This window comes from Magnusiomyces paraingens (genome assembly GCF_902498895.1).
Source record: "Magnusiomyces paraingens strain CBS 517.90 genome assembly, contig: contig1, whole genome shotgun sequence".
Classification (NCBI taxonomy): domain Eukaryota; kingdom Fungi; phylum Ascomycota; class Dipodascomycetes; order Dipodascales; family Dipodascaceae; genus Magnusiomyces; species Magnusiomyces paraingens.
The window spans coordinates 2,262,199-2,286,468 of record NW_022474067.1 but is presented as its reverse complement, the minus strand read 5'-3'; the positions used below and the strand labels follow the sequence as shown (position 1 = coordinate 2,286,468).

General features: G+C 34.8%; 8 protein-coding genes across 8 annotated transcripts; 5 read left to right on the top strand and 3 right to left on the bottom strand.

Moving 5' to 3' along the window:
- Positions 1-357: 357 nt before the first annotated feature.
- Positions 358-1,533, top strand: SAPINGB_P000669 (uncharacterized protein; the record flags this gene model as incomplete). Its single annotated transcript, XM_031995392.1, has 3 exons — positions 358-410; positions 490-626; positions 812-1,533. The coding sequence occupies 3 exons, from the start codon at positions 358-360 to the stop codon at positions 1,531-1,533; spliced, it is 912 nt and encodes a 303-aa protein (XP_031851283.1).
- A 1,417-nt stretch (positions 1,534-2,950) lies between these two features.
- SAPINGB_P000668 (uncharacterized protein) lies at positions 2,951-3,202 on the top strand (the record flags this gene model as incomplete). Its single annotated transcript, XM_031995391.1, has 1 exon — positions 2,951-3,202. The coding sequence occupies one exon, from the start codon at positions 2,951-2,953 to the stop codon at positions 3,200-3,202; it is 252 nt and encodes an 83-aa protein (XP_031851282.1).
- A 671-nt stretch (positions 3,203-3,873) lies between these two features.
- On the top strand, positions 3,874-7,908 carry SAPINGB_P000667 (uncharacterized protein; the record flags this gene model as incomplete). Its single annotated transcript, XM_031995390.1, has 1 exon — positions 3,874-7,908. The coding sequence occupies one exon, from the start codon at positions 3,874-3,876 to the stop codon at positions 7,906-7,908; it is 4,035 nt and encodes a 1,344-aa protein (XP_031851281.1).
- Positions 7,909-15,318: 7,410 nt separating this feature from the next.
- On the bottom strand, positions 15,319-16,258 carry SAPINGB_P000666 (uncharacterized protein; the record flags this gene model as incomplete). Its single annotated transcript, XM_031995389.1, has 4 exons — positions 15,319-15,406; positions 15,503-15,933; positions 16,005-16,063; positions 16,147-16,258. The coding sequence occupies 4 exons, from the start codon at positions 16,256-16,258 to the stop codon at positions 15,319-15,321; spliced, it is 690 nt and encodes a 229-aa protein (XP_031851280.1).
- A 424-nt stretch (positions 16,259-16,682) lies between these two features.
- Positions 16,683-17,237, top strand: SAPINGB_P000665 (uncharacterized protein; the record flags this gene model as incomplete). The annotated part of the gene is made up of 1 exon (XM_031995388.1): positions 16,683-17,237. The coding sequence occupies one exon, from the start codon at positions 16,683-16,685 to the stop codon at positions 17,235-17,237; it is 555 nt and encodes a 184-aa protein (XP_031851279.1).
- Positions 17,238-17,348: 111 nt separating this feature from the next.
- SAPINGB_P000664 (uncharacterized protein) lies at positions 17,349-18,179 on the bottom strand (the record flags this gene model as incomplete). The annotated part of the gene is made up of 1 exon (XM_031995387.1): positions 17,349-18,179. The coding sequence occupies one exon, from the start codon at positions 18,177-18,179 to the stop codon at positions 17,349-17,351; it is 831 nt and encodes a 276-aa protein (XP_031851278.1).
- A 360-nt stretch (positions 18,180-18,539) lies between these two features.
- On the top strand, positions 18,540-20,762 carry SAPINGB_P000663 (uncharacterized protein; the record flags this gene model as incomplete). Its single annotated transcript, XM_031995386.1, has 1 exon — positions 18,540-20,762. The coding sequence occupies one exon, from the start codon at positions 18,540-18,542 to the stop codon at positions 20,760-20,762; it is 2,223 nt and encodes a 740-aa protein (XP_031851277.1).
- Positions 20,763-20,918: 156 nt separating this feature from the next.
- Positions 20,919-23,636, bottom strand: SAPINGB_P000662 (uncharacterized protein; the record flags this gene model as incomplete). Its single annotated transcript, XM_031995385.1, has 1 exon — positions 20,919-23,636. The coding sequence occupies one exon, from the start codon at positions 23,634-23,636 to the stop codon at positions 20,919-20,921; it is 2,718 nt and encodes a 905-aa protein (XP_031851276.1).
- Between the last annotated feature and the right edge of the window lie 634 nt (positions 23,637-24,270).

Sequence of the window (24,270 nt, the reverse complement as noted above, 5' to 3'; positions counted from 1 at the left end):
AAATAAAAAATCTTCTTCTTCTTCTTCTTCTTTTTTTTTTCAATTTAGTTTATAACCGGATTAGACAAAGTGCGCCAATTGTTTTTGTTGTTGGTTTATGGGCAGGATAAAAAAAAAGGGTAGATTGGTCAAGTATAAAGAAAGAGCTAGGGCAACACATTTTTTCTAAAAAACAAAAAACAAAAAATTAAAATTAAAATTAACAAAAATTAACAAACGTTAAATTTTTTTAATTAACACCACCACCACCACCACCACAACCACAACCACCTAAAAATTAAATTAAATTAAATTAAATTAAATCAACATCATTATTTTTTGTTATTATTATTACCACCAAAAAACAACATCACTCAAATGGCATCTTCATTTGCTTCAAAACCCAAGGGCTGGGGAAACAACAAGGCGAAGTAAGTAATAATAGTTTTAAACAAAGATTAAAAAAAAAAAGAAAGAAAGATCTTAGATGATCCTAACACACTAAATTAGCAACTGGGTACTTGACGGCGATATCTTTTCCAAAGATTCACCTAAGGCTTATGCTCCCCTAGGATATGGCACACTCACCGAACCTTCGGTTGTACGGCCTGAGGACTTCAAGAATGATATGCAGCTCCCATCATATGGTATGTATTATACTTAGATCTATTATACTGTTGTTTTTTTTTCACTATGAAAAAGCAATAATAAATCCATTTATTATTGATTAATCATTTCCCTCAAATGGCTATTTTAAACGAGAGAATAAAAACGTTTCTCAAAAAGAAACAAAAAAAAAAAAGACTCTAATTAACTAACTCTATAAACCCAGAAACTCGGCACCCATTAAGAGTATCTAAACCCCTTGGTGCTACTTTTGTAGACACGGAATCAGAAAAGCCAGATGACTCGCGGTTATCACGGCGGCCTGTTTTGCGGGATGATTCAGCTTCCGCATCCTCCAAGAGCGATCCTATATCACGGGTTGTCCGTGAAATGCGTGCTCGACGCACTACTCTTATGTTGGGCAAGACTGTTTTAACAGAAGAAAGCAGTCTTGCGACCAACCGGGTGTACTTGGACAAGATTTTAAAGCGCAAAGGCGGTAGCGGTGATGATGATGATGATGGAAATGGCGATACGGATGGAGACAAGAAGAAGGCTCGGCTAGGACCTCGTGGAAGCAGTAGTGGAGACGAAAGAGAGGATGGCGATCGAGGTTCATTCGGGGCAACTGGTGCCGATTCTAGCTCCAGGGGCAGCAGCAATACCAGGTACAACTACGACGACAACAACAACAACAGCAATGGAAGCAATAGCAACAATGGCCCAAAAAGTAGAGGCCAAGGCGAAAACAACGGCACCGATGAGACTAGTGCGAAAACTAATTCATTGAATCGTATTGCTATGGATAAAAATAATAATCAAGTAAAGGTCAAAAGTGAGGATGAAGATGACTTTTATGGAAGCGGTGAGCATACGGTTGCAGCCGAAACAGTGTTGCGTATGGTGGACCAGTCATTAGTGGAGACTCCGGAAAAGGCACGCAAATAAAATACGTTTAGGTCTTGTTATTTTTATTTTTTTTTTATTTTTGGTATTTTAGTATGGTGAAAAAAGAAAAAAATAGTTTAACCAGCTAATAGGTTTTTATTTTGTTGAATAAAATTTATTTTTTTTTTTTACATTATTTGTTTAATTAATATGAAATTTTTAACGAGACAAAGGTTTTGTATTTTTGGGTCTGCAGAAAGTCGATAAGGACTAAGCATAAAAAAGAAAAAAAAATAAAAATAAAAAGAAGAAGAAGAAGCTTACAAAGAAGATTTAGATGAAGATGAAAAAAAATAAAAAGGAAAAAAGAGAGTCAGCATTGGTATATAATGGCGATATACTAAATTCAGGGGTAAATAATAGTTGGATTAACAACGACGATGATGACAACCTTGATGAAGATGAAAAAGAAGATGAAGATGAATATGAAGAAAAAGACTACATCAATTCAAGACAAAAAAAAAAAAAAAAAAAAAAAAAAAAAGATACGATTGAGCAAGTTTAGATTGAACTAGGAATAAAGGAGATTTAGTTTTATAAACTGGTATTTTAATTTTTTTTTTTCATTTAGCAAAAGGCACAATTAGTTATATCTTGATTGATTTACTTTAGATCATTGTAGGGGGAATCTTAGATCATGATGAAGTTGATATATATATATATTGGACCAAAAGGACAAGATGGATATTTTAGGCCAAAAAAAAAACTGAAAGATATATATATATATATCTTGGACCAAATAAGGAGAACTAACAAGAATTTTAGAGCAAGATAAAAATAAATAAATAAATAAAAAAACGGGTGATATAGGATGGACCAAATTCATTATTAAGTCTTGTTTGGATATCGTGATATGAATCTGTAGATTTACGCATTATTTTACAGATATATAATAACAATAGTAATAATAATAATGTCTCTAGAGTGAATAAAATTTAAAGAGAGATTGTCTAAAGTGGAGATGACTAGGCTAGTTAATTAGTTAGTTTATTCTTTAGCAAGCTGGTTGGTTGGAATATTTTGGTTTAATTTAGTTTAGTTTTTTTTTTTTTTTTTTTTTCAAATGAAAAGTGAATAAATAAAAAAAAAATTCATAATAATATAAACTCTAGAGTGAGAATCAAACACACAAACACAAACACACAAACACACACACACTTATGTGTAAACTGTTAGTTGAAAAATAAATTAAAAACCCTAAACCTATTAAAACCCTAACCCCATTGGCGGTTAATTTTTTCTACTGATTACCCTTTTACCAAGAGAAAAAAAAAAAAAAAAATTCTTGGTGAGAAAATTTTCATCACCACCACCACCAAAAAAAAAAAAAACAACTCCATCACCGTTTGTTTCTTCAAGAATCAACGTGCCAGCCAAATCATTAATCAACAACCTTATTTTATATACATTTCTTAAAATGTACTACAGAATCCACCTCTACCGCTCCTTCATTGGACTCTCGAAAACTACTGCTGAAACCTGCCGTGCACTTGGCTTGTCAAAGAGAGGCCGTGTGGTTTACAAGAAAGTGAGCCCGCAGATCGCCGGTCAAGTGGTCAAGATCAAGGACCTTGTTAAAGTTGATCTGGTGCCATCACTCGAGTACCAAACTGCTGAGTTTGCAGCTCGCAAGTCTGCAAGTGGTTACAGTGTTATTTCTCGGAATTAAATAGAGACAATTCTCTTTTGAAATAACATTTTTTTTTCGTTGGTTCTTTTTTTTTTTTTTTGTGTGATGTACATAGTAAATAAATATAAATATAAATAAATGATTAAATAAATTAAATAAATTAAATAAATAAATAAATATTTTATTATTTTTCTTTTAAAATCTTATGTAATCTTCTTTTGTTATTATAATTATTATCTTAATAACAATTTAATAGCCCCTGTCTATTGATTAGTTTTTTCATCACTGCTTGTCTGCTTGTCAATTTTCTAATTTGCGGCCCAACTGCCATTTTTTTTTTTTTTTTTTTCCCTAAACAAAAAAAAATCTTATAAATATTCCCAACCACCCAGCTATTTTTATTTTTTTATTAAAAAATTATTACCATCTATAATAATATCAAATATATATATATATATATATCCATATATATATATAAAAAAACTCAAAATATCATACTCTTCACAAATATCTTTATTTTAATTTTATAAACAGTACTCTTCTATCTCTTATAAACCTTTCAGAAAGTCTTCTTCATTCATTCAAATCTTCATTTTTTAGAATCCCTTAAAACTCCTAGATATACTTTTCAAAATTGGTATATACAACTCTATCAGTTATCCCCTTTAATCTCTATTTGGTTCTGTCCTTTCGCCTTATAGTCTCTTTCCATGGCTCTTCCAACATACCCACCACCGTTTAACCAGCAATATGCGCAACCTACGCAAGGACAAGCTCCGGGACAGCCTCCAGGCCAACCCCCAGGACCCGGGTTTCCTCATCATCAACAGCAACAACAACATTTACCACTACCACCACCACCTCCCCCTCCTCCACCACACCATCAACAACGACAACAGCAGCAACAGCAACAGCAACAGCAACAGCAACAACTACAGCAGCAACAGCAACAACTACAGCAACAGCTACAACAACAACAACAACAGCAACATCATCATCATCCTTCGCAAAATCACTACCAAGGACCACCTCCACCTCCACTACACCCGTCGGCTCTTCCGGGCCATTATACACCACCACCTCCACCGCCACTTTTAAACGGCGGAGCTGGTCACCCGCAATCTCATCACTCGGGTCATATCCCGGGACATCCACCACCGCAGTCATCTATTAATCATCTACATCATCACCATCTCCCACCACCTTCATCATCTTCCACTTCCTCATCGACACCCTCATCTTCCTCATCTCCACAGTCATCTTCTTCCTCTTCTGCAAATAATACCACCAGCATAAACACCTCATCCCACCACTACCCCTACCCCCATTCCCACCCAAATTTGGCGTCCATGCCCTCCCAGCAGCAACAATTTGCTCTTTCGCGACGCGCTTCTTCTGCCGTAGCAGCAGCAGCAGCTTCAGCTTCTTCCTCCTCCTCCTCCTCCTCCTCCTCGTCTTCTTCTTCCTCAACAGCCCCCCCTACTCGGTCACCTCCACAACCTCCTTCTACAGCTTCAGCACCAACACCAGGAACATCTACTATTGCTCTTTCGTCGCACATTTGCATCTGTCCAAATACTACTCGAGTCCCACGGCCTCGCAACGCTTTTATTCTATACCGGCAACACCATCATGCCAAGGTCGTTGCCACCAACCCTGGAAAAACTAACCCGGAAATCTCCAAAATCATTGGCGAGCGCTGGCGCTCGCTTGGTCAGGCTGAAAAGGACTTTTGGGTCCAGCTCGGAGACGAAGAGAAAAAATCCCATTCGGAACGCTTCCCTGATTATAGATACCAGCCTCGCAGAAGTTCAAAGCGAGCCGCCTCAGCAGACTCAATCCCAGGAATATGTCCAGTATGCAAGGGTATTACTTCTTCTGCTGCCGCGGCTTCATCTTCATCTTCAGCTGCAGTATCAACGCCCGCATCTCGCGACAAAAGTCCTTCTACAGCTGCATCTGCCCCTGCCCCAATACATACCCAAGGACAAAATCCGATTTCTACAGCTCCTCCTAATGGATCTTCTTATAGCCAACCTTCTACACCAGCTACAGCTCCATCTCCAGCCCCAGCCCTACCCTCTCTACCCAACACTCCCAGCTTTCATTCAATGGATTCACGTGTTGGGCTTCCATCTTTACCTCCTCTTTCTCAAACTTCTTCTCAGTCTTCTACCCAATCTTCCCAAAACTCCCAATCTTCTGTTCTTCCTTTGCCTTCTTCTCTAAGCAATCAATACCCCCGCAACTATCATAAAAACTCGGCTCCTGCTGCTTCTATCGAAACTGATGTTTCAAGCAACAAGTATGACTTGTCCTATCGCCACCAATCGGCCCCTGAAATCTCTCATTCAACTACTGGTAGTTATTATCCTCCAGCAAATACTCCACCTGCTGCATCTTCTGCATCACATTTTAACAGTGGAGGCTCTGGTTCTGGTCCAGGCTACCACCCGCACAACGGGTCTTTGTCGTCTTCATCATCCTCCACTACTTCAGACGCGTACAGCGCGTCTTCCTTTTCATCTTCATCCAGCTTTAGCTCCGTGTCCTCAGGGTCTCTTTCAGCTTCTGCATCATCAACGTCTTTATATTCTATGCCAAACTACCACCAGGGACCACCGCCGCCTCCTGGCCACCCTTCCCATCATGGGTTTCAAGGCCCTCAAGGACCTTTACCCAGATTGGAAAAGCTTGGTTCGGATCCATACAATTATTATTACAGTCGATCAGAGTCTTCTTCGACACGTACGTCTGCATCTTCTCCAGCTGACTCTCCTTTGCGGCCCTTTACATTTAAGCGTGATTCCAAACCGGTGGAGCCTTTGGATGGGACTACCGCTAGCAACAATAGCAACAATAGTAACAACAACAACAGCTCGTCTCCTGCCACCTCAGCTACGGCAACTCTAGTAGCAGCATCATCTGCACCTTCATCGGCAGCAACAGTAACAGCTGGACCACCTCCTCCCCCTAATTCGCACTCGCACGCTCCAACAGTCACTACAAAGTTACGATCTGTATTTTCTTCACCTAGACAGCGTGCATTTCCTTCTAGTCCAGGAGGATCTCAAGCTGTAAATAGCGTTACTAATGTCACCAATGCTACTACTACAACTACAACAACAACTACCACTGCAACAGCTGCCGTTTCAATGACAACGTCGCTTATGGAAGAGGAGATTGCATTTAAGCGCCGGCGCACGTCGTCATACCACGACCCGTTGCTTTCTGGGACTGTGGTGCCATCGCGCACTGAGCGTTACAAGTCTGCATTTTCACTGGCTAATTCGCACCGTGGCGAGCATGCGGGAGGTGCCGCGCCAACTCACTATAACGCGTTTAACAGCACACATGGGTTTTACGAGACGCCGCTTGTGTCAATCAACGAGCAGTCGGACTCGCGCGGCAGCAGCATTGTTTCTTCTTCTTCCTTTTCTGGTGCATCGCTACGCTCAGTATCGTGTGCATCTGTTGCTTCTACAGCATTTCAAGGGCTGCTTCCAGAACTTAGCATTTATGACAAGTTTGAGATGATTGCTGGTTTGTGCAAAATCCCACCCAAGGTTGTTTCTGGAGACCAAAAGCAACCAACTTTGATTGCTGTCGAGGGCCAGGACTCTGAGTTGAACCAGCGTGTGGCTGCTGAGTTGACCCAAAAACTGGGTGCACAATCTGTGCGGTTGGACGGCGATGCCAAGCCCTTGTACCTGACTGATGTTGAGGCTGTTCGGATTTGGCGTATTGCATGTTTGCACCAACAAATGTCTAGCCTTATTAAGCGCCAACGGAGCAAAACAAAGAAGGATGAAAGAAACAATAGCAACGGTTCTAATAATGATAACAACAACGACAACGACAACGACAATGATAAAAATGACAATAAAAACACTGATGATAAACAACAAACTAATGATAATAACGATAATGACAGTAATAATAATAATAATAATAATAATAATAATAATAATAATAATAATAATAATAATAATAATAATAATAATGACCATAACCACGGTGATGATAAAATTCTGGTGCTTAGTGATTATCTTTTGAGTGCGGCCAATGATCTTGCAGCTGACAGCACTGATGATGAAGATGAAGAGATGGAGGAAGAAGGCCATGAGGACGAAGTAAAGCAGGAGAATGGAGACAGCAGCAGTAGCGGCAAGACTGGGGACAATGCAGAACCTTTGATAGATATAGACAAGTCTCCTGCTTCCGCTTCTGCTTCTGCCAGCATTACTGATTTGCGCCGAACTCCAACGCCAACAATCACTCGGCGGCCCATTTCTGTGTCTGACTTGACGAACCCTGAACCTGAGCCTGAGTCACGCGATGCTCGTGACCACACTGTTTCGCCTGCGCGTACGGCATCTCCTCCTCCAGTTGATCCGATTGAGCGCCGTGATGGATCGCTTGTTCGGCGTGAGGTCAATCGAGTGCTTACCCAGCGCAAGAGCCATACAGCGCAGAAGAATGCTCGACGACGTGAGCGGTGGACATCCAGCGTACACATGTTACGGGGGCTTCCTAGTGCGGACATTGTTGTGTATGTGGAGCCGCTAAATAATGATTGTCTCAACAACAGCAGTAACAATAGCAGTACATCAGACGAGAAGTGCATTGAGGTTCGGATGACTGGGCTACGGAACGGGGCTAGAGTGGCAGTTGTACAGTGCTGTTCGGGAGGAGAAGCTCGGGTCGTGGCCGAGGTATGTGCGGCTCTTGGTCTTGCACAATGATGAAAAAGACTTATTGAGAGATTAAAAAAAACAAAAAAAGAAATTAAGTCTTGAAAAGCGCCTTTTATGGAAAAAGATGGGTGATGAAAAAAAAAAAAAAAGGAAAAGAAGAAAAGTTTAATATGTATAATTTTTATTTGTAATTTTTTGTAATTTTTTGTTTTATTTTTTTTTTTTTTAGAGAAAGTATTATCTATATACAATTTGTTTTTAGTTTAAAAGAAATCACTGTTTTTTTTTTTTTTTTTTTTTTTTTCTTTTTTTTTTCTATTTATATAAAAGAAAAAGAAGAAAAAGAAGAATTTTAAATATATATATAAATGACCAGATTGGGATGATTAAGGCACGGTTTGACTAAATTAATTTAAATAGACTTGTAAATTTTTTATGTTGTGATCTCATGAGAGGAGGTTTAAGATTTAAGATGAACAATATTTAAAACGCAGCAGCAGTCTTAAGTGACGGAAGCAGAGAGGCACAACACAACATCACGCTAACAAACATATACACACACATATATATATATATATATATATATATATATATAACAAGGCTCGTTAAAGAAGTTAGTGTGACTGAATTTTTGGTAGTAACTGGTGATTACATAGTATTTTTAAACGGAGATATAGAATTTAAATTTTTTCTTTTTTTTTTTTTTAAGAAAAATGTAGATTGATGAATTTGGGGGAGGGGTGGAGGGAGGCCAAAAAAAAAAAAAAAAGCAAAAAAAAGAACTGTGCATGTATGAATTAGCCCATGTTTTTTTTTTTTTTAACGAGGTTTTGATGATTATTGAATTTATATATTTTGAAAAAAAAAAAAAAAAAAAAATTAGGGGTATAATTTTTTAAATAAATAGGTTGTTGGCACAACACATTTTACAATAATAATAAACCAGGAAAGTATTTGATCAAAAAAGAAAGAAAGAAAGAAAGAAAGAAAATTAAATAATAGAAAATAAAAGAAAATTTTCAGGAGTTAAAGGAAAAAAAAAAAAAAAAAAAAAGTAAGATTTTCCATCAATTAAAAAGGAGAGTCTAAAAAGGACAGATTTGGGAATTAATATAAGTATATTAAGAATATTTAGGTAAAATACACAAAAGACCTAAAACGTCTAAAGGTAAGTGGAGCCATATTACCTGAATGGTGGGTTGAAAAAAAAAATGAAAAAAGAAAAAAGAAAGAAAGAAAAAAAGCAAAAGGCATTGTTGATATTTAGTAATAAGGCGGGAGAGAGATAGAGAGAGAGAGAGAGAGAGAGAGAGACTCTAAATGAGAAACATGATGATGATGAAAAAAAAAAAGATTAACAAAGTTATTTTTTAGTTTGGTCAAGAAAGGAGAAGCGAGGATTTATTTTTATTTTTATTTATTTATTTTTATTTTGAGGGGAAACAAAGATTTACATTAGTGATGATGATGATGATTGTGAAATAATTAGTGCATGCTAAAAGAAAAAATGTGATTTGTGAATGTTCCTGGAGATAATGTGTGTGAGTGCATTTTATAAGATGAAAAAACAACAACAACAACAACAACAACTTTTTTTTATTTAAGAATTTAAGAATTTGAGACTTTTTCTTTTTTAGAAAAATTGATATTTGAAATAAAAGTGTGCAAAAGGGGTTTGTTGTTGTTGTTGTTGTTTTTTTTTTTAAAAAAAGAAAAAAAAAAAAAAATTATATATTTGAATATTTCAAAAGATTTCCAAAATAATGGAAATATACAATGTGTAGTATATTAAACTAATTAGTATATTGGGATAACTAAGTAGTTTTGTAAAAGAGTGAATTTTTTTAATAGGACTCATGATGATTCATTCAAAAAAAAAAAAACTGTGACTATAGGAAAATATCAATAAATTCATTGGAAAGTTAGATAAATATTGGTTCTTCAAACATAACAAAATTCTTTATTTCTTTATTTCTTTATTGAATTATTTAATTCTCCTGAAATATTTTTACTCATAAACGAATAGAAATAAAATAAAAAAAGGGGTTGAAGAATAATATATATACAAGTAAGTATATTATCATGCTACTACTACTTCTGCTACTTCTGCTACTGCTACTACTGCTACTACTGCTACTACTACTTCTACTACTAAAAAAAAATAAATTTTTGAATAGAATGAAAAAAAAAAATCATTATATATATATATATATATATATATATATATTTGCCTAGTTTGCATATAAACCTTTGTTGTTTGTTTTTAATTTTGATTAAACAGTGATATTAATTAATAATAATTTTGATTGATTCCAATAATAGTATATATATAATCTTAATTGTTCAACTCTTTAACATAACTAGTTTTTCCATTCAATGGATTTCAATTTATTCTTATAATAATTATTTTCTCTTTTTTTTTTTTTTTTTTTTTGTAAGAGTATATATATATTTCTAGATTCATCTAATTTAGTATAGATGACATAGAAGCGAGAAAGAAAAAAAAAAAGAGCTCTTTTTAGTGGCCATTCTTTTAAAATCAAACCAGTTATTTTTGTAAGAATGAAAAAAAAAAAAAAAGAAACAAAAGAAACATAACCAACTTATAAAACTAAAATATATCTGAGTAACCGAATATACTTTGGTATTTGTGGGTTAACGTATTCTTGTTTCGAGGTTTTTTTTTTTTTTTTTATTTATTTATATTTATTTTAACGATTCCGACGGTGTATATCGGTAGATAATAAAGTACCGCATCGAGAAAAAAAAAATTATTATCGACTAAGATACTTGTTTAACCAAGAAGAAAAAAAAGAAGAAAGAAATTTAAATATATTTTTAAAAAAAGAATACAAGATTCAATTCAATTTGTGTTTTTTTTTTTTTTTTTCTCTTAAAAGAGAAACAAAAAACTTCTTTTAAGAATAGTTTTAATTACATAGCTATGTAATTACAAACGTTTTTATTTTTGAAAGAGATAAAGATGGTAATAGAGTATATATATATGGTTATTATCTATTTTTAATTTAAAAATTTAAAATTAGATAATTAGATAAATTTACTAAAAAAAGGAATAATTAATGAATTTAATATTTTCTTTTTTTTTTTTAACTCTACATTCGGTATGGAAAATAAAAAAAAAAATAAAAATACCTTTGAATAAAGATAAGCGAATATATATGTAAATTTTTTTTTTGGTTGGTTGGTTGGTTGGTTTGATATTAACTCAAAATTAAGATTGGTTCTTCAATCGTGACATATTGTATAAAGAAAAATCTTTTTTTTTTTTTTTTTTTCAATTTCTTCTTGACGAATGAGAGAGAGAGAGAGTCAACAGAACTTTTTTAAAATTTTTTTTTTTTTCTTTCTTCTAAAGTTGATTAATAAAATAAATAAATATATATATATATATAATACACAAGAAATATTTCAAAAGTGGGACTTTAAAGTCTGTTTAGGATTTTAGTCACAAAAAAATTTTTTTTTTTTTTTTTTTCAGAGTCCAAAGCTTTGGTCTTAGCAGAATCAAATTGTATTTAAAAATGAAAATGAAAATAAAAATGAAAATGAAATTGAAAAAAAAAACGTTAACGTTAACGTTAACGTTAACGTTTTATAATTATAATTATTTTTATTATTATTATCAAAAATTTTTTTTTTATTTAGGACTCCGTTATCCCCAATTTCCCCTCTTTAGAGATTTTATTATCACCCTTTCAAACGTTTACGTTAGATGTATTATTTAAAATTTCTTTTACTGTTCAAACAAATTTTTATTTTTTTTTTTACTTTTAAATTGAAGCAAGAAAACTAAAATGGAATGTACTCATGACTGACCCACCAAAAAAAAAAAAAAAAAAAAAAAAAAAGAAAAAAAAAGAAAAGAAAAAAAGAAAAGTTGTATTTTGGTTGAATCCAAGTATTTTTTTCAAAGATCTTTTTTTTTTTTTTTTCTTACTTTCACTCACACTTACTCTCACTCTCTAAATCAAAAAAAAAAAAAAAAAAAAAAGGATTACCAAGAATTTCTTTTTAATTGAAAAAAATATAATTAAATAAAAATAAATATTTCTACGTTGTAGTAACTGATTTCTAAAAATATTGTTTTTAATCGTTGTCGTTGTCGTTGAAAAAAAAAAAAAGTAACTGTGGAAAAATTTCATTTGTATTTTGGAAAAGATTGGATCTTTTGGAGAGACTAGACCATGGAAATTTTGTATTTGTATTTGTATTAGAAATTAGAAATTAGAAAATTTAAAATTCAAAATTTAAAATTCAAAATTAAAAAAATTAAAAAAATTAAAAAAATGAAAAATTTATTTTATTTTAAACACCTTTGATCCCAAAGTTGCAAAAATATTCCGAACAAACCTTCTTATTCACACTAAAAAAAAAAAAACAAATGAAAGAAACGATCCATATTATGCTTTACAATACTTTTTTTTTTTTTTTTTCTTTAATAGACTTTAAATAACAAAATTTCTACTAATGCCATTAGTCAAAATTATTTTTTTTTTAATGTTTCCGTACTATCTTAATTACTTTATTCAATCCTTGATATCTACATTTTACAAATTAGAGTTATTTAATTGTATTCCAACCAACCAGAAAAATTATTTGAAGTTTGAATAAATGGAAAAAAATAAAATAAAATAAAAAAAAAGAAGAAAATTAATGTTACACTAACTGCACCAATTGCATACACATCGGAGTGGTATATATTTCCCAACTTTTTTTTTTTTTTTTTTTTACCATCGCTTGCGCCACTGATGTTTTATTTTATTATATACAATTTTTTTTTTCATACTGCTACTGCTGCTGCTGCTGTTATTGTAAAATCCTTTCGGTTGCTTTCTTTTTTTCTTTCAAGTTTAGTCAAACGAAAAAGTTATCTCCGAAAGCAATCGTTTACCTTTTTTTTTTCTTCTTCTTCTTTTTTTTTTTTTTTTTTTTTTTTTTTTTTTGTTTTGTTTAATCTTCTATTCATTCATTCTTTCTTTCTGTTCCCAGTTTCCTATATACTTTACCTTTCGGATATACAGATATGCCGAAGGTTTAAATGTATTAAATGTATCTGATTTATGCTTAGTTACTATGTCTTTGTATTTTAAATGGAATTAATAATGGAAAAAAAAAATACGAGGTTCTATTCTATTTGATTGCTAAAGTCTTTTTTTTTTCTTTCTCTTTAACCTTTTTTTTTTTTTTTTTTTTTTTTTTTTTTCAAATAAAATACTTTATTCATTCATTCTTTTTTTTTTTTCTTCTTTTAATGGAAAGAACAATTTTCTTTTCATTTTTGTCTCAACTATATAAAAAAAAATAAATAAAAATAAAGACCACAGTATACTATTTTTTTTTCTCTCATTTTTTTTTTTATAAATTAATATCTTATTTCAATATTACCTTTTTTTTAAGTTTTTCTTTGATAATACTGTATTTGAAAAAATAAATAAAAATAAATAAAAATAAAAATAAAATAAATAAAAAAAAACATTTGGTAACATTAAAATATGAAAAGAAAAAGCAAGTTGAAAGAGAAAAATTATTTTTTCTTTCTGTCTTTCTTTCATTTTTAAAAATGAAAATAAAAATAAAAAAATGAAAAAAAATAACCAATTTCTTAACAAAGGAAAAAGTTCTATGCAAGTTTCTTATTCAAGATTGTTTTAGTATGCGCTTTTTTTATTTTTTATTTTTTATTTTTAATTTTTAATTTTTAATTTTTAATTTTATTTATTTAATTGATTTTTAATTTTTAATTTTTATTTTATATTTTCTGTGGGCTTCAATATTCACTTTCTTTGATATTTTTCTTTTCTTTGCCCACCTCTTCTATTTATTTATTATTATTTTTTTTTTGTTATTAAAAAAGAAAAAAAAAATGTTTTTATTCATTTTTTATTTTCCTAATAATAATAATAATAATAATAATAATAATAATAATAATAATAATAATAATAATAATAATAATATCCTAATTTCTATTTTCTATTTTCTATTTCCCAAAGTTGTGAATTCCCTTAAAATATATATTTATAATACCCATTTTCTGGATTTTACAACTATTTTGTACCATTTTCATCCATACAAAAAATCTTTTCTCCCCTTCTTCTTCTTTTTTTTTTTTTTTTTTTTTTTTTTTTTTCATCTTTCTCTTTCTCTTTCTCACCCCCCCCCCCCCCTAAAAATATTTTGTATTGCTATCTCTATATATATATATAATCACTAAACTGGTTTGCATCGTCTATGCGTAATTGGTTACCGTGTCCTGTAATCCATGATTACGGGTCTATTTGATGTTTAACGAGGCATGATGACGAAGCGCGCCTAATTCCAAAAACGTACTCACTTGCCCATATGTGTGTACGATATTTGTATTTTGAACTTTTTTTGTTTCTTCAAACTTATTTTTTTTTTTTTTTTTTTTTTCAGATATCACGATATATATATATATATATACTGTTACAACAACAAACTGCCCAACTAATGTCGACCAACATTCGTAATTTACTACTTGTCAATCTCCTTCAAATTGTCCTAATTTGTGTTTATGCAGAGCTTTTTCTTTCCCCTCCTTCCATTCCTCCATTTTCCTGTCCCTTCTTCATTTTTTTTTTATCAAGTAATTCCCTTAATTAGGAGATTTTGCTGAAGAAGGTATTTCTTTATTAAAACTTTCTGCTGCTGCTGCTGCTGCTGCTGCTGCTGCTGCTTTTTTTTTTTTTTTTTATTTCATTTAAAAAAAAATATCACAAGTTTTTTATTTATTTATTTTTGATTTTTATTTTATAAAATTAAGCGGCTTTCATTTTTATTTATTTATTTATTTATTTAATTTTTTTTTTTTTTTTACTTCTTCATATATTCTTCATATTCTTCTTTTTTCGATATTCATGAAATATCCGTTTATATATCATTCCTGTATGAAATCAAATTGGTAATAATTATTATCCCATTTGGAATCCTTTTTTTTTTATTTTTTTTTTTAATCTTCCCCAGGTCTCATCCACCTGTCATCAGCTGTTTTTTTTTTTTTCTCTTTTTTTTATCCAAATCCTTCTATCATATGATCAAAAATGAAAAAAGAAGAAGAAGAAAATAAAATCTTTAATTTTTTTTTTATATTTCTCATTTTGAAAAAAAAAAAAAAAAAGATGGGCTGGTAGTTTAGTTAATTATTAGTTAGATTGACTTTTATTTTAATCAAAGGTATTGTTATTATCATCTCTCATTAACGTTATTTGCATTATTATTCTGATACCATTCTATATATATATATATATATATATATATATTCTCTTTAACAAAATAGAAAAAAAAATTATTCTCACTAATACTTTAAACTTCATATCTAATTCCATTAATACAATCTTTGTTATTGTTAATAGGAAAGAAAAAAACATATCTTTAACTAATAATTAATATTAATAATAATAATAATAATAATAAAGACCGTTACCAAAACTTGCTGGCAATCACTAGCAGAATAAGTAATACTAAAACAACAATAATGGCTACAGTAATAATTCGATTTGTAGCCATTCTAAATAAAAAAAATTAAATGTTAGTACAATAATTTTTAATCAACAACGCTCTCTATATCCCTTCCAAACATCTTCTTCTTCTTCTTCTTACTCACCTTCGAGCCATACTCCGCAATGTACGAATACTCTTGTCCACGTGTCCATCTGCTTCCATAAGTGTGTTCCGAGCATTTGAAATTTGCTCTCGTTGACCCCTCAAGTCTGACAAAATGTTTGCTCCAATCTGTTCTGTTTCGTTTGCCAGCCGCTGGCTGTCCCGCAACCGTTGACTTGATCTCTCCAAACTGGCTGTTCCTTGCAAAAGCTGCTGGCGCTGATCTAATGCAATGTCATCTGAAGAAGCCCCAGGAATACCACTATTTAAAGCCCGAGACCCAAATAATTCAACACGAGCAGATTCCTCTCCTGCACGCTTAACATCTCGCTTGGCCTTATCAAGTGATGCTCGATAATCTCGCAGCCTTCCATTATATGGACCACGCGCTGCAGATGGAATGTTTTGAATTTCAACTGCCAGTTGATCGAGCTTTAATTTAAAATATTAGCTATTTTATCTTCTTTTAAAAAAAAAAAAACTTGTCTTTCTCTTTCACTTACAATCTCATAGGCTTCTTCAATGGCACGTTCAACACTCGACAAGAGTTTTTTTCGCTGGTCTGCAATATAGAGTTAGGTATACTGGTGGTGGGGGAAAACAAAACACATTAGGTATTTATTATTATATATAAATTTCACACACCTTTGTCGACCTCCGTGGTCAGGGCATCTAACTTTTGGGTAATCTCTGTCGATGTAAGTCCAAACTCGGACTCATACTTGGAAATGAGATCGTTATCCATGAGATTAGCCATATTGCAGCTTGTATATTAATTTATATTTATATATATATATATGTATGTGTGTGTGTGTGGTTTTAGGTCTAATGAACGGTTATCTAAAAGTTTGGGTGGTGGCAAAGATCGCTTTGGTCGGGTGCACAAATCCAAATAAATTTTATTACAACACAAACTGCAATGTCACATACACTTACACATACATAAACACACAAAAAGCCCCCAATCGGCCCGTGTGTAATCACAATTACTTCTGCCGCCAATTTTTATTTTCTTTTGAAAATCTCCACCATTAAAAAAAAAAAAAAAAAAAAATACCATCCTCCTAACTCAGGTCTCCCCTTCCCCTTCCGACGACCTGTTGTTGCCTCCAGAGAAGTATTCTTCTTCTTCTTCTTCACCCATCCATCCAACATAAAATATCCAATCTATCCATTCTAGAATGCCACCAAGATTCTCTACTGTTTCTTCTGCAGCCTTAACTGTGCGCCAGATCACCCGTGCTCTCTCAAGCACCGCCACATTCTCCCATGCAAAACCAACGCGTTTTGCTGTGGCCCGATACCCCACTACCCAGCCACGGGCCGCTCTGACACCACTTACAACTATCCGATTCCATGGCCATCTTCATAAACCCAAGCCCGGTGAGGAGCTCCATGTTACCTTCATTACCAAAGACGGCACTCAGAATACATACGAGGTAGCTGCTGGTGATAACCTGCTCGACATTGCACAGGCAAACAACCTCGATATGGAAGGTGCTTGTGGTGGCTCCTGCGCGTGCTCCACTTGCCACGTAATTGTCGACCCAGATTATTACGATATTATGGAAGAACCTGATGATGATGAAAACGATATGCTTGATCTCGCATTCGGCCTCACTGAAACATCCCGTCTCGGATGCCAGATTGTAATGTCTAAAGAGCTCGACGGTCTGCGTGTTGCTCTCCCTGCTATGACCCGCAATCTTCAAGCCAGAGACTTTGAGAAGCGATAGACAAATAGAAATATTCTCCTCGTTTTTTTTTTTTTTTTTTTTCTTCCTCTTTTCTTGTTGATGGTGTTTATAATTAATAATATAGTGTGTATATAGTTTATTTTTTTTTTTTTAACCAGACCGTATCAGGTCCAAAAATTGTTCCTTGGAGAGATCTGTCGCTGCTTCCTTCTCCACAGTCTTGACAAGCTTACCTTGCTTGGCTGCTCCCAGCGTCGCCTGTGTATTCTTTTGTGCTCCCAAAATCGCGTTAAATAGTTTCACCACACCGCGTTGCGCTGTCTTGCGCAGAACCTTTTCATGCTCCAGATATGCATGCAGCTTGGCTTCATCTTTGGGCATCAAGCTACGTACACGATCCTTGTCTTGTGCTGTGCGTCTCTCGACTGCCAGAGCATGTTTGGCCTTAGCTTCCAGCTTCTTTTCTTCAAGTTGCTTTTCTGTCTTTTTCGAACGCACTAAAATCGGATCCTTAACATCATGGGCCTTGATCTTGGACCCCAGAATTGCAGTAATAGCCTTGGAAAATGCTTCACTATCTTTCTTGCGTTTCTTTTGCACAGGCCCCCCGATTTCCGTAATATCTTCGTAATCTGAGGGTGAAGACTCGTCTGAGGAGTCGTCATCTTGATCTTCGTCATCTTGTTCGTCATCTCCTTCATCTTCGTCTTCGTCTTCCTCATTATCATTATCATTATCATTATCATTATCATTATCACTATCATCATCATCTTCTTCTTCTTCTTCATCGCTATTCTCTTTTTTTTCATCGTCATTGTCCTTCTCCTCGTCTTCACTATCTTCTTCTTCTTCTTCCTTTTCAACTTCAGAGGCTGTTCGTTTCAGAGACTTCCGAGGAGCTTGTTGAGGCTTCTTTGTAACAGACTTAGCCTTCAACGCACTTTTCTTCATTGCTGATTTTAACTGAGCTTTTGGTGGCATTGTTGTATGTGATATGTGATATGTGATATGTGTAAATAAATATATATATATATTGTTTTTTTTTTTTTTTTTGGATCTTGTCAAATTTCTAGTCCTTCTTTTTTAAGAGTGAAAATTTAACAAGAAACTGAAAGAATTTTTTTTTTAATTTTGGCAAAAATCTTTGTACGGCTGAAGATATTACAACAACTTGTCACATTTACAGCCGTACATAAACAATCACCATGACAACAGATTTGTTCATTAACAAAAAAAAAAAAAACAAAACAAACCGCCAGTCCCCTTTCATTTCTTTCCCTTCCAAACCACCATCAACAAACCATATCTCTACCTGTAAAAACAATCTTACTGCAAATCGCCATGAATGCTCAGCAACAAAAAGGCATCAGGGGACTCGCTAGAGATGGACCGTCAAAAATTCCAGTAAAACCAAAACCTGGCCCCCCTCTGCTTCACAAGGAAAACCTTGCAACAGGTTCCTCGCTCCATCCTCCAAAACATTCTTTTGCATCATCATCTTCTAATTCTTCTTCTTCCTTGTCTTCGGGAAATACAATGTCAACAACAAATTTACACAGTGATTCTTCGGCTCTACCACAGCCTACAACTGCATTTCTTGCACGCGCACATAACCCAACAACATCTACACCTTTTAGATCCCATCGCATTTACGCTGCTCGTAAAACACTGAGCTCTGAACCTTACATTGTGCCCTCTGCTCGACGAGCAACTAGCACACACAACCCTACGGAGCGCAGCGAGCTTCTTGAGTACCAGAAAGAACGCATCACGCAGCTCACCAATGAGTCACAGGAACTCAAAACTCTGATTAAAGAGCTTGAGTTGGCTAAACAGCAATCGGTAGATACCATTAGCGACTACAAAGAAGTCAATACCAAGTTGGATCATGAGCTGCGGCTTGTCAAAAACAATCACACGCATGAACTTGAGATGGAGCGCCATAAGATGGATATCCAAAAAAGAGACGAAATTGAAGCTCTCAAAGAACAACATCGTAAAGAACTTGAGGCTGCACTTGCTCAGCAACGAGAACAGTTTCAAACCACTGAAATGACACTCAAAAAGGAAGCTCAAGATGCTAAGAATCAACTAGCCGAAGAAGAATCTCACCATGCTACTGAAATGGCTAATATTATTGAAGAATTCTCTCTTAAAATGGAAATCCGAGTTTCCGAAACAAAGGCTCAGCATGCCAAACAAATGACTCAGTTGATTGAAGAAAAGGATAACTTAGCCAATGATCTCACAAACCTTAAGAAAGAGCATTCTTCTACTCTTGAGCAATTGAATACCACCCAGCATAAATTATCGGAAACAACACTCAGATGTGAACATCTCCAAAAAACAGCAGATCAATATGAAAGACAAAGCGGTGCTCTCCAAAATAACATTTCGCAATACGAATCTTCAGTCGAAGGTTTGCAAAAACAACTCGCCATGCGAAATGCAGAAACTCAAGAACTGCGTTCTCGACTCATTAATGAGGAATCGCTACGACGGCGATTACACAACAAACTGCAAGATCTTAAAGGAAACATTAGAGTGTACTGCCGACCGCGACCACTGGGACCACAGGAAATAGCATCTGCATGTAGTGCCATGGAACTGGCATTCCCAGACCAAGCATCAGAAGGGCAGCAACTAGATGTGACGTGCACATACCAGGATACCTTTACAGGTGTGCAAACACCCCGCACGCAGCATTTTGAGTTTGACAAGGTATTTACTCCCAATGCATCCAATCACAATGTATTTTTAGAGATCTCTGAGCTGGTGCAGTCTGCACTTGACGGATATAATGTATGCATTTTTGCCTACGGACAAACAGGTTCTGGCAAAACTTACACAATGCTTTCTCCTGAAGATGGTATGATTCCGTTAACAATTGACCAGATTTTTAAGACTGCAGATTTGATGAAAAAAACCGGATGGTCGTACGAGTTTTCAGGAGAGTTTTTAGAAATTTACAATGAAACAATCCATGATTTACTTGCTACCACCCAACCACCCAAACTACATATCAAACATTTCCCGGAAGAACAAAAAACATTGGTGGAAGGTCTTACTCAAGTCAGCTTGAATAACCCGGGACAAGTGCACGGGGTACTGCGGCAAGCTGCACGAACCCGAGCGACAGCAGCAACCAATGCCAACGAGCGGTCATCGCGATCTCACTCTGTGTTTGTGTTGCGACTGGCAGGACGCAACAGCATTACGGGGGAAACTCGAGCAGGAGTATTAAACTTAATTGATTTGGCAGGAAGTGAACGGTTGTCAAGCTCGCAAACATCAGGCGAACGACTCAAAGAAACTCAAGCAATTAACAAAAGCTTAAGCTCGCTAGTAGATGTGGTTACTGCACTGGGGTCTGGGCAACAACAACAACAACAACACATTCCATTTAGAAACTCGAAACTTACACACCTGCTGCAGTACTCGCTCTCGGGGACTTCAAAGACACTGATGCTGGTCAACGTGTCGTCTAACAAGCAGCACGAAAACGAGACACTAAACTCACTGCGGTTTGCTACCAAGGTGAACCACACTAGACTGCGCCGATGAACAATCTTTTTTTTTTTATTTTTTTCCTCCCCCCCTCTCTCATCTGTATAAGATAGTTTTACATGTAATGACGTTTATGAATTTAAAATATAAGAAAAAAGAAAAAGAAAAAGAAAATTCTAATTAAGCACATTATATACAGGGGTTGTTTTTTTTTTATGCAGCTTTGGGGGCAGCCAGGGCTTCACGCACAATCCGACCCTCACGTTCAATCTGCTCGCGCTCCTTTTCCTCAAGCATATCGCGAATGGCCTGTCGCCGTAGATTAGCCTCGCTGTCGTTATTTTTATTTTCCTCATCTAGCAAGTAAGTCTTAAGAGCTCCGTCCTCAGTTTCAAGGGCAGCCCATTTACGTGGGAATGCTTCACGGGCCCATTCACGGACATCATCTTTACGAGCCTGTAACATGGTCCAGTTGTAAAGACCAGCAATTGTTTCTTTGGCAGGAGGCATGGGCATGTTGCGGGCGATTTCAAGAGCACGCGCATAGAACCCATGGTAACAATTGGCCACAATGTATTGGCGATAGTTTTCCTCGCTCGGTGTAATGCGGTTATCAGCTTGTAAAGTTTCCCACATGTGCTCGACATCTTGGATAGATGCATGGGTACAGAGCTTGAGCACAGTGGTATATGACTCACTGTCTGGACCTCCTGGGAACTGTTGAATTTGGGACCAAAGTTCAACGGCTTGACTAAAATCCTCAAGCTCTGTGAATGCGTTTAGAGCCGAGTTGAGTAAAGGAACAGAGGGATCAACGCTAATATCCATTTTAAGGAAAATGTAAAGTTCTCTAATACCGTCTTCATAGCCAACAGCACCAAACTCGTGGAACAGCAAGCGGTACATTTCAGCAGAGGGAGGCTCGCTGCCTGAGACTTTAGCCTTGTTGCGGAGGTTTTTGAAAATCAGCAAGGCGGCGTCTGGTCTTTCGAGTGCACAGAAGCGGCGCAATACTGCTTCATAAGATGCATATGGAGCATCATAGTATTTTTCACTCAAGCCATAAATCAACCAAGCGTCTTTGTAGTTATCACTTTTTAAGGCATACTCCAAAAGCGTTTGGTAAAGCTCTGGTTCGGCATCCCATGCAATATCGCGTGTTTCCTTGCCAAGTTCATCTTCGAGAAACCGCTCGCAGTCACCCACATAGTTATAAGAAAGGAAAAGTTTAAGGAGAGCAACTTGTGCCTGGTACCCGACCGAAGACACAAACATGCGCACTTTTTGGTAAGATTTGAAAACCTTAAACACATCGTCTGGCATGGTTTGACAAAGTGCAAGAATGAGCTTGTCGAGAGTTTCAAGTTGATCTTCAGTGCCAATGTTCCATTGTATACCGTTTTCGATACTTTTTTCAAATAAAATGATGGCTGCTTCAGTACCTTGACGTTTTTGAGAGTTGTTAAGAGAACCAAGAATTAGGCTTTCAAATGTACCAATGTCACTTTCAAAGTTTAATTCAGTGGTGAAGAAATCGTGAAGGGCATCAAAGTTTTCTGCAACGTTAAACTTGTGAATAATGAGAATATCAAGGGCATTGTGCATAATATCGTTATTAATTTCCAAGCCCTTTGCGGTTGCATCTTTAAAAATGGTGCGAATAGATTCTGCTGATAAACCTTCTGTAGCGGCCAGAGTCTTGTAAAGTTCAATATCCGGGATACCCACATCAGTTTCAAGATATTTTTGGGTTTGTACAGATGAGTCATTGTATTTGATGAGGGTGAGGGCAAGAGATTTGTGAAATTCAAGACGCTCTACAGGGTCTTTTATTTCTTCGTCAATAGAGGCTAAAGAGTTTTCATCTTTACTGTGGTGGGCCAGAAACTTTGAGATAAAAGCCTTAATTTCCGAGGCTTGTCGAATGTTTTTGTTGAGAGTTTTTAGCACAAGACTGACTACCTGGGCATTAGAGTACAACTCTGGGTATGACTTGAAAAGTTGTTTAGTGAATTTGAGGGATACAGAAGAGTCCAGAAGGGAAAGCTGGCGCAATGCAAATAAAATAGCTTCAGTGGAAGGGGTGGTAGTAGTTGATAGGGAGAAAAGATGTGGGATGCAAGATTTAAGAATGAAAGGTTGCGAGACGGCATACAAGAACTGGTTGAACAAGTCTTGGTTGCGTTCTGGGTGGTAAATGGGGATAAGCCAATCTAAGAATTTTTTAGCTTCAGTTTCCTTTTTATGAGCAGAAAGGAACTTGAAGTATAAGAGGTAAAGATCGAGATCTTTGTTTGATTCTAATTGATTTCGAGTAATGTGAAGAAGAGAGAAAAGGTTAGGGATGATTGGGGATTTGCCCAAACTAGAAAAGATATTCCCAGTTTTGCTAACCATGAGAGTATAGAGGAGCTCAATGTCTTGTGATGTGAGGTTGATTGGGAGTTTTGTAGAAGGATCAGCAGCAAGAAGAACTGAGAATGAGTTTTCAATAAGTTTTTGATTTTTAATAAATGGAGAGCTAAGTCGTTCATCGGGGATTCCAGAAAAGGCTGGGATTTCTGTAAGAAGTTGGATAAGAAGGGCTTTGATTTGAGCAAAGTCGAGGGTATTTGAATTTGGGGAAGCAGCCAAAGTTTCCTTGAGTTTACGTGCAGTTGCCACATAAGGAGCAGCTTCATTTATAGTTGCATTTGGATCGAGTTCATTAAATTCCCATTTGGAAGATTCCAATGATTTTTTGACTAGTTTTTTATAGAATCCTGTAAAGCCTGAGGAAGAGGCATAAGTCCGAGCGTTTGAAGCTGGAGGAGGGGGTATTCTTGTAGATCTTGATGATGTTTGGATTAGAATGAGAGATTGGAGAAGTGTTTTTTGGGCTGGGGTATATGGAGCCAAAGCCATTAAACGGCGTGGTATTTTAGAAGCCATTGTAGTGATGGTTGGTTGGTTGTTGTGATTATAGAATATTTGATGTCTGGTTTTAATAATAAAAAAAAAAAAAAAATGCAATATGGCGATGACAATCTCTGGGCCCGTGAGTGGTGGAGTGAAAAATGTAATACAAATGTGTGTGTATTTGTGTATGTGTGTTTGTGACAAACAAACATGTGGGTTATTACAATAAAATGTAATACCAATTATTGTTGTAGCAACTATAAGATTATTATTATTATTACAATATAATGTGTATACAGAATGTAATTAAATATTACTAATTAGTTGATAAATTATTAGTAACAATATTATTTAAATATATATATATATATATATATATATATATATTTTTTTTTTAAAAGAAAAAAAAAAATAAAAAAAATAAAAGTGTGCATGTGAATTTTATTGGGAAATTTGTTGCCACTAAATAATTTTGTCTTGGAGCCGAAAAAATAAAAATAAAAATAAAAATAAAAATAAAACTCAAAGACTTTATGTGAAAAGGTTAATGATATTCATGCCTAGTTATTGTTTTTATTTTATTCTATTTTGTTTATATTTCAAATAATATTAAATCGTTTGATTTTTTTTTCTCTCATTTCTTTTAAAATAGATTTGATGGGTTGAT